Source organism: Astyanax mexicanus, chromosome 17 (genome assembly GCF_023375975.1).
Source record: "Astyanax mexicanus isolate ESR-SI-001 chromosome 17, AstMex3_surface, whole genome shotgun sequence".
In the NCBI taxonomy this organism is placed as follows: Eukaryota; Metazoa; Chordata; class Actinopteri; order Characiformes; family Acestrorhamphidae; genus Astyanax; species Astyanax mexicanus.
This window is the reverse complement of record NC_064424.1, coordinates 14652496-14666018: the sequence shown is the minus strand read 5'-3', so window position 1 is coordinate 14666018 and position 13523 is coordinate 14652496. Positions and strand designations below refer to the sequence as shown.

The window sequence follows — 13523 nt, the reverse complement described above, 5'->3', positions numbered from 1 at the left end:
ACATTAAAAACTAAAAACTAAAAAAAAAAACAGTTATATCACCTTCAGACATATGTTCATATAAACAAATGATCCTTGATCTTTCAACACAAGTCAGTGTAAAAAAGTTTTTTTATTTTATTCCAAGTCATTCTGGAATAAAATATAATACAATAATATATACAATATAAAGAACATTCTGTGAGTTGTAGCCCCACAGTGGGATATGGTACTGTGCAAAATTCAGTCACAGTATATATTTGAATATTATTGTTGTTGTCATAATTAATTTCCAAGAGAAAACTCACATTTAAGCTGAACCTGTTGATTGTTCGGTAAAAACTGGCACAGCTAGCAATATGCTTTTACATCATACTAAATTACTCCTTCTTCTATCATGAATTAAGGCATAAAGTGTTTAAAGCTTTTGTAGTTGACTTCATGGGCTAAAATTTGTAAAAGTTTGTAAAAGATATAAGAAATATAGGCAAATTATGTTTGTTTAGTGCTGTTTAGGCCCGGGCCATATAGGGCAAACTATAGATATATAGTGAACTGGGACATGAGCAATGATATTCCACTGACCTGTAGAGCCTATATAACCAGAGTTTAAATTTATGACATTTGATTATTGTGCATAAACAGGGATGTAGCTCTACTGATTGTCCAGTAGATGTCTCTCCTCTTCAGCAAATCTACAGAAGAGAAAGCATGCATGCTTCTATTGAAGGCTAAAATAAAACATGGTATGCACCCATGTGTACAAACTCTCTTGCACAACTCCTGAGAGCAACTCAAAAAAAATAATACTAAAAAAAACAAAAATCCTTTTGGGAAAAATACTAAAGCATTTTTTCTGTCTCTAAATGACTCAGAGATTATTTCAAGACATCAAGATGGAGCTTGTTTCCATGAAAAATAAACACAGAATGAGCAAAAACACAGATTGATGCAGACTGTTCCAATTCAAACAACACTTTGCATGGTTTCTTCTGAGGTGAGTCAACACCTGAGGTGTGATGTGGTGTTAGCCACCTGAGGAGACAACAAACATGCTCTTGTAACAGATGCAACTTTAGTAGTAATAAATGGCCTGCTGACAGATCTGCATCCAGACGACACAACACAGACACCATTAACTGTTCAGGCCTCTGGATTTAGGAGACCAGAGCGTCACCCACTGCACAATGGCTGAGCAGGACAGAGCCTGGCGTCAGGAGGCCTTTAGCTGTTAATGAGGTGGTTTCACTCAGCCAAAGATAAACACAATTTGCAAGACAACAACAGGAAATGGCCTCTGAGCCTCTGACCCTAAAACATCTGCTCACAATATGGAGAGAGAGGGGGAGTGGGCGGGCGGGGGGTATATGATGAAGTTTGTTTCTCTGATTTCTTTTTTGAAGAAGGTCTGCACAAGCAGTTCAATCAGCACTGTTTGGCAGCAAGAACCTTTGAATATACTTTCTTTTCCTTTGAATAATCTTTATATACTATGTTCTCAAATTTATTTACCATTCTGTATATGTCTCACTGGTTTGCTGACCTTGCAGCTTACGTCCTTTTTCTGGCATGTTTTTCTTTCTTTTTTCAGCAAGATTCAAATTAAGAGGATTTTATGACTTCAAACACATGTATCTGTGAGATCCTGCTGGTGTAATGCTACCATTGAGCAATTGGCAGAGCTCAGCATTTGCCTGCTATACACCAGTGGTCCTCAGCTCTGGATCTGGAGGCCCACTGTCCTACACAATGTTGTGTTTCACTTGTACATTTCTTAAGACATTAAATGACATAAAATGACTGTTAAAATATATAACTAAAGGTAAATGTAAGTACAACTAACTGACTAGTTAGTCTAACAGTACTAATAAAAAATATCTGTTACAAAACGTAAACGTAACGTAACGTTTGTGGCAGCAGAGGCGCCAAAAATGTCTGTTTAAAAGTGGTAATTTTCTTGCTTTTTTGACATTTATTTTCTTGCAGTTATAACCTATATTTGATTGTAATATATCCACATAATACCAGCAATTTTCACAATTTTAACAGTTATTTTTTAACAATGAAAAAACTTGCTAATTCTTTTTTTTTATATTTTATGGTTAGATTTTATTACAATTGGCAGAAAAAAACTGATAATTTAACAGGGACCACGTCAAAGTGGTCAATCTGGTTAAGGTGATTGATCAGCAGGGGCGATCATAGGATCAACATTTTAGGGACGCTGAGCACCCAACTAATCCAGCCACACCATCATTCCTTGAAAACCAAAAGTGTACTGAATTTTTAGGAGAGTTCCCAGGAGGGGTGAGCGGGACATATCAGAAGAAATAGAATCATTTAGATTCAAATCAGACACACAAACTGTTATGCACTGTTATTTTAAACATTGCTCCAGTTTATAAGAAGATTTAACGAAAATACAGCTGCATTCTCCATTATGTGGTCTAATAAAAAAAAACAGAAAGCTACTCAAAACTCAGTATGGATTTTTCATGGTCAAGGAGGACCATAATCTAATGTAATATACATCATGTTGGTCAATCACCTTGACCATCAAAAATCAGCATAGACCATCAGAAACAGAATACCTATAAGAGCTGGATTTTTCAGCAAAGTTGAGTTAGGAGTTAATAAGGACTTAAGATAATGAAAGGCTTGTATGCTTTAAGCAGGTAAAGCACTAAAATGTCTTGTACTGTGGGTCTCCATCACCAGGGTTTGGGATCATTGCCTGAAATGAAAGAACTAGGTGCTATGAAATTAAGCTATAAATGCCTTTGGTAAACCCTCCAACATAGAGTAGAGGATAATTTATACTACACTCCTAAAAGTAAGAGTGCTACAACGGGCTCTGGGAGTGATGCCATAGAAAAACCATATTGAACCATGTGTGTGTGCGAGGAACCCTTAAATTATCATGGGATCCTTTAAATCGAGTAAAGCTTCTTTAATTCCTTAAAAGGTTCTTTCCACCCCCACATCTCTTTTACAAACACGGTTCTTAAAAGAACTAAAAGTAATTATTTTGTGGCATTAAAATCTTTGTGCAACTCTTAAAGCATCTTTATTTTTAACATTGTATCTTAGTCTAATGAATCACTGTTTACATATGGTATATATGAATAGCAATGTTTAATGTGCATTACTTAGCAAGTTGTTATTTACACACAGTTAAATTGGTTCCTTCTAATGCTCTGTGCCAGCATGGCTGTTATCACCTTTGATGCATGGTCAGTAGGTCACTTGTTAGTCGACACTGAGATCCTATTACATTGCCCTTTGGCCCAGACCTAAACAGCACTGAACAAACAAGCATAATTGTACATAATTGTGTCATCTTTAGTACATGTGTAACTGGTTAGGTAGCTTCAAATGCTTTATATTTTTGACGCCTAACTGACGGCTGACCACCTCAGCCCACTGTAGAGCTACTTGTTAAAAATACAGGTATAATACACCTATAGGAAACACTGTACATTTAAGTCCTAAACAGGAAATACAAGTTTATTGTTATGACTTTATTATATATATATATATATATATATATATATATATATATATATATATATATATATATATATATATATATATAATACTGCATAGAACACCACAAATGCATTAGCTATCATGGGCTAAAGGTAAAACTGTATACATTCATATACAATATTTTTTTAATGGACCAATAGCAATACCCCAAACTGACTACCACTGAAAAGTAAAGACTTATTTATGCTCGACCTTCAGTACAAATATAGACACAGAAAGCTTACAGAGACTGACAGAATAGAGCAGCACCACTGGAAATTATGGAGACAGTGTCAATGTAATGGATGCAGAGAAGTATGTTGGCAGTAAAGGTTACAATTTTTAAAACATAAAGAGATTATAATATATTTTGCATGACAATACTGAATGTAACGGCACTAAGAAGCTTCCAGGCATGATCTGTGAATGTTCTTTCTTTTTTGGTAGGATTATTTGGGGGTGTTATAGGTGTTTGTTTAAATAAATGGGATTTAGTTGTGGTGAAGTGTTATTCACCTCCTTGATATGGAGTTGGAGGGTGAACAAGGGTCTCCAAAAGTGAGTGGCCATTTAATAAGTGAACCACTGCTGATCTCTCTTATATATATATATATATATGTATAGTTTTGCTCAATGGAAATATGACCTGTCCTTGTTACTTCACCCTGGTGATGCTATAATGTGTATAAAATTCCTGTCCCCATTGTTAGGAAGCTTGGTTCATTGTTCAAAGTCAAATGGCCTAAACTCTAAACCACACCATCAAATTGCTGCAGCAGTGATGATGATGAACCCATATGAACCCAGCTCTGAGCAGAAGACTAACTGCTGTATACAGTGTCACTGTGAGAAGATCTGCACCTGCTGAAGCAAGAGGGGAGTCCTCCACGTGTGTCTGAGTCACACAACTCGACTGAGCTCATCACTGACAGTGCATGTCTATGTGTGTGTGTGTGTGCATTTTGGCTCTCCTACCGGTTCTCCTGGGTGGCCATGGGGTCCATCTCTGCCTGTGTTTCCAGGAGGCCCTCTGGGGCCAGGTGCTCCGGGAGGCCCTGGGGGACCTGGAGGCCCCGCCTGACCTTGATCACCCTAATTACAGAAAGAGAGAGAGAAAGACAGAGAGAAAGAGAGAGAAAGAGTAAGAAAGAGAAACCATAAAAGAAAGAAATAGAGTTAGAATGAGGAAGAAACAAGTGAGAGGAAACGGGAAAGAAAAACATAGGGATTGAGGAAGAAAAAGAAAGTAATAAAGAGAGGTGAGAGAAAAATATAGAGAAGAAGAAAATATAGAAAAATATAGAAAAGCATTGAGGAAGAGTAGAAAGAAACAAAGATAAGGATACCAAGAGTGATAAGAAGAGAGGGAAAGAAACAAAGACAAGTGAGAGATGAAAATAGACAGGTAAGAAATAAAGGGTTACAGAGTTTTTTTCAAAAAGGAAAAGGCAGATAGATTGAAAAATAGGAAAAAAAGAGAGGGATGCAAAATTTAAATTGTTTCTGAATGGAATGTAAAAAATAACACTCATCTAAACAGGCTTAAAATTGCTCAGAGATCTCCTTTTGTTTTATTTTTGCACATTAATGTTAGTGAAACAGACATTCTTAGCTTTACCGCAAGTGATTCATGTTTCATACTAGTTTTCGTGATGTATTCATTTTATCTCAGTGATAATCCATGCATAATGAGGCTGAGAGGTTTTGGCATTAGTGGCCAGTCCCCCCAAAATTGGCTGGTTTAAAAGGCATGTGGGGATGGCAGCTCTAAAAGCCCCATGGAGAGAGCGGAGGCTGCTGGCAAACTGAACAGTCACACCGAAAGAGAGAGAGAGTTAGTTCAAGGCTGTGGGTTTATATAAAAATAGCTCAATTTTAGCCTATGTAGCTGCCAAGCCGAAAAAAGTCTATTTTGGTTCAGTTATTAGCTGTGGTTTGGGTGGAATGTTTCCCTCTCTTAATGTCTATAAACAAAGCATTTATCCATGCTACGGGATATATTGTTGGCTGTCTCTCTCTTTCGCTCTCTCTCTCTTGCACACTGCTCACACTCTTATTTCTCTTATTTCAAAGCTGGCATGCATGTTAACAGCCCAGAGTGCTACAGGAGCTAATTGTAGGGTATCAAGGCCAAGGACACATGCGAGATGTGAGAAAACAGAGAAAGAGAAAGCCATGGCAGAAGAAGCAGGGAAGAGAAATGAACAAAAAGAAAGAGAGAGAAAGAGGAAAAAAAGGGAGAGAGAGAGAGAGAGAGAGAGAGAGAGAGAGACGAGAGAGGTGGGATAAAAGTTGATGTATGTGATGTTTGAGGCTTTTGGTGTACCTTGAAGAGACGTCTGTGAAAATTGTGGTGGTCAGCTGTGGCTGAGAGGAAGCTATGTTCATAGTGTGGAAAAATCATCTGACAGCATCAGTGAAGAGACAAGAAGACAAGAAAATGAAGCAAAGAATGCAAAGAAGAAGAAGAAGAAGAAGAAGAGCAGAACAGAAGCAATAGCTAGTCTAGAAGGACATTTGGAGAAGAACATTTAAGCTAAAGTGACTTAAGTTCCATTGGAGTTAGATTTGTCTCACCAACAGAGATTTGCTGGAGGGTCGACTGACTGCAAAAAGTCAGTCTCAGAGAGAGCCACCCAGAGAGAGCATGGCAAATTGTGCTCTCTCTGACTCCGGCTGCTGCTGTAACTCAATATCAATCAAATTAATATTAATTCAATTTTTTTGTGTTGATCACATTTAATTGACTTGCAAGCAATTGACATACTTAAGTTATGCAAATTTAAACATACACTATTAATAATTCAAAGGCAGGACAAATTGATAAAGTAACTGATTAAAGAGCATTTTTTAAACTAACTCAAGTTCAGTTTAGTTTAAGGTACTCCTACTGCACACTTTTTACAACGCAACTCAGAAACATTAGTAAATGAGCTGCAACTGAGACTGATGAAATATTTTGTATGATTCTGTCTGTGTTTTAATTTAATTTTGTACCTGTTTATTTCTATCTGCAGGTTAGAAATCCCATATCACATGATGTCTCCAGACTAGGAGGCTTTTTATAATGGAGAGACCTTGCTGGTTTAAACTTGCGACCTCCTGACAGTTGATGAACAGGCAGTTCCGCTCTAGACCCAAACATTTGCATGGTCTCTTAGCTCAACAGTGGTGCAACTGTCTAACTGCTGTCCAACTGCCTTGTCAAAAGATTGAAAGTGTGAATTCTGTAACCCTCCTCGATGAGGATTAGAAGTCCTTGAACTTTGACTAAACTAATTTGAGTTAGCTCAAACTATGCTTAAGAATGAGTTTAGTTTATTGTTTTAAATTCAAATTTAATTTGTTTTTATTCATTTTTTTTCATTAGATTTTTATTCCTAGTCAATTAAAACCTCAAATCTCATAGGTGATCCCTAAATTATAGCATCTCCATAGGTAAAGTTAATCCATCTTAAATAAAACTTACATCATGTAAAATAGAAAGGAAGAATAAAAGAAAAGCACCAGAGTCTAGGCATTCAGAAACACCGTTGCTGAGACAGACTCGAGGCGACTGTGGTGGTGCAGGCCGTGGGTGAGGAGGGTTGGTGGTCGGAGAGGGACAAACCTTGACTGTGAGAATCTGATTACTGAGCAGGCCTGCGGAGGCAGCGTATGCTGGAAGGCCCTGGGAGGTCAGAGGGGGGATCCAGGAGTGATATGATGACGGGACGGGAGGAAACAAACACAGAAGAGGCAGAAGAGCAGATTTAGTGATGATGTGAGAGGACAGAAAGGAGGGATGTTGTTGGAACACACATGCGGAACGAATGAGTTGATTTTGTTCTGAGAGGCAGTGTTTTTTTATGCCTCTTCTGTGCGGATGTAATTCGCACTGACCTACTTTTCCAACCAACAAACAACGAGAGGACTCTCATAGACATCCTGGGTATATTGGCTCCACGCGCTTCTGGATATGATTACCTTTCATTGGAGCACATTAGCCCATGAGGTTTCTATTTAGAGTTGCAGTCGGGAAGGAAAGGGATTCATAAAGAAAGGTAACGCTTTCCCAGGAGAAGTTTGATTTCTTTCCCAAAATACCAGTGGCTTTTGGTGCTCTAATAGTTGGCACTGCAATACCCATGATAAACTTGCAACCAACAAAAATCTAAAAAAAAGGCATGAAAAGTGAGCACACAGCATCTTGCCTTTCTGCTTGATCCAGCATGGGCTTTCCTATGTAACTTTTACAGTATTTTCCCTATTAAAACTTTCCTTGGAAAATAACATTTAAATGACAAGAATACATAGTTTTTTGAGAACATTACTTGGCAATTTAATAAAACTAACTGTGAAAAAAGAAAGTTCTAGTTAAAAATCATGAAAATGAAAATCTGTCAAAAACAGAGCAATACTGTTATATTTTGTAATTGTAAAGTACTGTGACAATGTAATAATTGCAGGATTCTTGTGGTTGTTTGGGATTTGTGTTTAGTTATAAAGAAAGGGATATTTTCTAATGTTTAAGAGATGTTTGGTGAGGTTGTATAGATGATTTCGGGTATATTTAAGTATAACAATCATTATGGAAATTAAGCTGATACTTTTGGGTATTTTTGGGGGCGTGTGTTTAGATCTTTGCTGTTAGAACCATTTATGGTTAAAAATACATTTTTAAGAGGCTCTCCTGATACTATATATTCAGAGCAGTTTCCCAGTTATGGATTGAGCCTAGTAGTGAACTACACAACATTTAAAAAAAATATATAGTAAATTACTATGCTTAATCTCTGTCTGGGAAACTGGCCCCTTATTATATACTGAGTACTACAGTAGCATGTACTGTATACAGAGATTTACTTACTTTTTTGCAGTGTATAGTATGTAAATGAACCAGTATATAATGAAAAGTGTAGTATTATTACATATAAAGACAGTACATGTTCATATTTGAACAGGTCATTGATGTACTTGTACTTCTCACAGTTAATATACATTTTTACATTGCACAGTGTTTAGCTTAGCTATATCAAAACTACATTGTAAACGAGATATAGTAGGAAACTTCTCATGACCCATGTGAATAAGGCTGAGGTCAATGGTCATCTCATCCCACCTGCAGTACAAAGTAAGCCCTGCCATCTGGAAAGAAACATTCTGCTTGTATCTGCTTCTAGGTCAAAGAGTTAGACTCCCCAAGGAGCATTAATACGTCCTATGGATTACAGCCTCCTGCCAAAGCAAAGAGTTTACTGTCTGATGAAAAGAAAGCACTAATACACCATTATATTCATCCCACAGAGCAGCCATTGTTCTTTTTTATACCCTTTCTTTATATTGGTCCTGTTTGCTTTATTGGTCAACAGATTATTTTGAAGCAAAAACAATGCAGACCACACATAAGGCCTGTCCACCTGTTCATAACCAAACTCTAAACACCTGTTTCTAATTGAACTGTGCTGGTATAGCAGGTGGAAAACAAGAAGTTTGGTTAAATTGCACAAATGTGGTGGTTCTGACAGAGATGAACAAAGACGATGCGTATACACAGTTTTAATACCTGATTAACCAAAGAATATTATATATGTAATGAATGATAGAGAGATAATAGGAGAAGTCACTAGCCATCAGGAGGACAAGTAGACTGCCTGACCAAATAAAGTCATCATCTGGATTTAACTAAGTAAATGATGTGGGTTGATGCTGCAGTTGGTCTGCAGGTTTAGGTTCCGCAACAGTATGTGCTGATAGAATGAGGTCAGCTGACTACCTGAATACACTGAATATAGACCAGGTTATTCCATCAATGGATTTTTTCTTCCCTGACAGCACGGCCATATTCCAAGATGACAATGCCAGGATTCATGGGTCTGGAATTGTGAAAGAGTGATTCAGGGAGCATGAGGTCATCATTTTCACACATGGATTGAGAGAGTTCACCACAGAGTCCAGATCTTAACCTCATTGAGAATCTTTGGGATGTGCTGGAGAAGACTTTGTGCAGCCGTCAGACTCTATCATCATCAATGCTGCGAGATCTTGGTGAAAAATAAATGCAACACTGGATTGAAATAAATCTTGTGACATTGCAGAAGCTAATGGAAACAATGCCACAGTGAATGCTTGTTGCAATCAAAGTTAAATGCGACTGTCCCTATCCTTGTCCTATCTACAATCTTAACTGTTCCTATAAAAGTCCAATCCGCAAACTTGCCTGTTCCAATTTTGGCTGTACTCTCATATCCTATCCACTTACCAACCACAAACCAATCGTCTAACCCAACAAACTTAACTGTTCCTACATAAGGCTTATCCAATTATTGACCGGTCTTATCAAAGTCCTATCTGCAAAGATTCTCACATCAATGTTGATCATTCCTATCCAAAGTCTGCAAACTGCAATCAAGTCAAAGAGCAACTATGACCTGACTTCAGGTCAGCATGGAAATGCGATTCACACCAGCACCGCTCCTCAGCATGAAGGTGAATGAAACTGATACATAGATTTACACAGATCCTGGCGGTGTATGAGCTCACTGGCGCTGCAGGGCATGGCTTTAGTTTTTTGATGTTTCTGGCACACTCACCCTGGGCCCCATGTCTCCCTGGTCGCCCTGTGGAGAGAAAAACAATTAGCCGTTACTTACGTGCAACCATATCTGACATAAACAGCACACAGCGACGCGTAATCCGCTCTGCTCAAGCCCTGAAGTTGTGCTCGGAAAGCACTGGGGCATCTCAAGGCTGGCTCACATTAAGCTAAAATGATGATATCCCTCAGTGGTGTAGTAAATTGTGAAAATATCGTGCTGGAATGCGTTCTGAACTGTGGTGCACGTACCTTATCTCCTTTTGGCCCCGGCATCCCCTGGCAAGAGAAGATACAGATGTGAAATAACAGATATCATTATCACCATACCATCCAAGAGTTAGTGGTGAAAAGTCCACTCCTGTTCCTAAAGCCTTATAATTCGGTAGTATTCTATTCAGTATTAAGTCTGTTATCAGCAAAAATCCAAATGCCAGGATGGCTAAGCGCAACATATGCTGCAAGGGGTGTCCTTACATATTTTTTAACAAGACAATGCAAAACCACATGCTGCAAAACATTACAAAGACATTGGTGTGGAAGTAAATGGCACAGGTACTGTATAGGTCTCCCTGCCTGTCTGCAATGCTGACCTGTCCCCAACAGAGAATTGAAATAGAAAGTGCAACAAGGAATGCACACCTTAAATATGTTTGCATAAAGAACAGAACAAAACAACACCTGAAACACTTTATCACTTGGGATACTTTGTGCCAAAACATCTTTTAAGTGATCTGAGAAGGAATGGCAACATTCTAAAGTGGTAAAAGCTTTACCATCCTAATGTTTTATTTAGAAAGTGTTGCATGGGTTCATAAGGTGTGCAAGGAAATAAAAAAAAAAGTTAAAGTTAATTTTTAAAACCTCATTTTAATAGCATTGTTCATACTGACCCAACTTTTTTCAGGCTGCATTTGTATTTTGTAGAATTTCCTGTCTGATCTATTTGATTGTCATTAAGCCACATTTTTATTTTGTTACTACTCTATTTAAGAGGACATGGTATTGGTTATTTCATTTTAAGTCCAAATTCAATCCTTTGTTTTAGTTACTTCTGTGCTGTTGTTTTACAGGCAGCATAAACAGGCATTATTCATATGGCCTGCAGCAGTGAGAAACATTAACAAACAAAGTTACCAAAGCAGGGAGTTTAGAGTCGACAATGTGGAATTACTTTACGGTGGATCATGAAAACTTCAGTTACCGGTATTTTGCGGAAGCCACGCTTCCTCCAGGTACTTTGAACTGTTTTTACGATTATTCAGATCATGCATTCAATCAGGTGTGTCCAAGAGTTTCACTTGTACCATAGACGCTACACATAATTTAACTCTATATGCATCTGTGTTTGAGTGTGACCTTGACTAAACACTTATCCTAATGTAGTGTTAAGTGATGTAGCTGGTAATGCAGGACCAGGTACGTCACAAAGTGGAGCTCATCTTTTCCGTGTCTCTTACACACAGATGGAGTGTATTTGTGCTAGGTAGACTTGCAGCACATGTTTCGCGTTCCGGCATGTCTTAATACCACGTGTGTTCACATGTGCTGGACTGAAAATCTGATACCATCTAATGCAATAAAATCAATCATAAATACATTCAAATTCGCTTCTAATCTGAGCGTTTCAGTGCCCACCCTGTCTAAAATGACTGCAGCATTAAATCATTACTATAATAAACACACTGACTCCAACCTTCTCATGTCTAGCTGTACAGCAGCCATCGATTTCGGGCCTCATTAGAAGCAGAGTCTCCTTATCGTTCAGAATCACGAGTGCTTTCACGTTAGGCTTGTGGAGCATGTAGACAGTTCAAGGAGATTTATCCACTCAGAAGTTTATGCTATGACTTACTTCTAATGGCTTTTTAAAGAGGCTCCTTTTAACCAGCCATTCTTCATTTCTCCAGAGGCATGACAGGCACACTGGCTCTATGTAAACACAGGCATGTGGACGGTGATGGAGCGCTCTAATGAAAGTAAAAGGGAGCAGAAGCTCGCTGTTTCCTAAATATCAGGCCCACAGTGCTGAGGTAATAGGGTAGAGTTTACTACCGCTGGCAATGAATATATAACTGCCTCATTAGGAACAGAGGAAATGAGAATTTTAATATGACTACATTAAAATGAGATTTTGGATTTATACAAAACCACAATGAGAAAGATGAAGATATGAGAACATACCGGGCTGCCCTTGAGACCAGGAGGACCCTGCAAACACAGCAAATATAGTCATTTGTGTGTGCCTTTACCACTGAACAATCATGCAAAAATCACATTTACAGAATTTTACCCTACTTCAGCTTTACTAAATCTGACACACTTTTTTTTAAATTGCATTAGTTATGTGAAGATAACATTCACAAGGGTAAGTAAATTGTAAATGCTATAAATGACAGAGCATTTTTTAAGATTTACTTCAGTCAAAAGTTTTTTTAGTGTAGTTAAAATATTTTAAGTAAACATTTTAGCTTGGGTCTCTTTCTCTTTATTTATTAACTGTTTATTATCAGCATGTTAGAACTTTCCCCATGCTTTATCACATGACTGAAGCTAACTGAGACACAGAACTTAAAAAAAAAGAGTTAGGAGAACTTTTGAATAAACTAAGTTAAATTAACCAAAAAAGTACTCTGCCTTTAAATTCTGACACTGTAAAAGAAGCTCAAAGTCACACAAATATTGTAAAAGAAATAACCCATCACACATTTTCTTTAAAGGAAAAGGTTTCTGACACTATATGACATATTGCCTAATTATCTATTATCTTTTAAATGTAGACATCTAAATTAAGAAAAATATTATATTTTTATTATAATTTCACATTGTTCTTTAATGTTTTTTTTTTCTTCACTTTACTTCAATGTTGGGGAAACTGTATACAGTTTTTGCACAAAGGTTTTGTCACAATGCAGAAAATCACATTTCATTTATGATGTTACATTTTTATTGTTTTTTTTGGTTTTGTTTTTATTTTCATTCTTATTTGTTATTTTTTTCATTCTTATTTGAGGGTTTTAAGTGACTACTATGATTGATGTGCTGGGACTATAACCTAGAACCCAAATCCAGCATGATAACATATGCAAAAAGAAAAAAATGTAATTTAGATAGACTGTTTTAAACTGGAAAAACTGGATAAGCATATTCATATAATATAAACAAAATAAATAGCTACTACATTCTCACCTGGCTACAAACAAATAGTTATACTGCTTACAGTAAGCTATTATGCCCAGTTAGATCAGGTTAACATAAGCATGTGGGCACTTTACTGCTGTTATTTTAACCTGATTAGTTTAGATGACCTCTAACATGAAATGTTCACTTTGCAATTTAGTGCTGCAACCTCTTAAACTCCACAAACCCACAGGTGGTTTTTCAGCTCAACTTTGCATTGCTATGACAATACAAAGACAATTGGTTTTTACCAAGTCTAAAC

General features: G+C 37.3%; 1 protein-coding gene across 1 annotated transcript in view; it reads right to left on the bottom strand.

Moving 5' to 3' along the window:
• The window catches only part of LOC103034237 (collagen alpha-1(XXIII) chain), a 136150-nt gene that overhangs the window by 13210 nt on the left and 109417 nt on the right, over positions 1–13523 (bottom strand). The window contains exons 7-11 of the mRNA XM_049466174.1: positions 12266–12292; positions 10334–10360; positions 10080–10106; positions 7118–7177; positions 4483–4599 (exon numbers count right to left, since the gene is read on the bottom strand). Of these exons, the coding sequence (XP_049322131.1) occupies positions 4483–4599; positions 7118–7177; positions 10080–10106; positions 10334–10360; positions 12266–12292 (258 nt within the window). The remainder of the gene's footprint in view (positions 1–4482; positions 4600–7117; positions 7178–10079; positions 10107–10333; positions 10361–12265; positions 12293–13523) is intronic.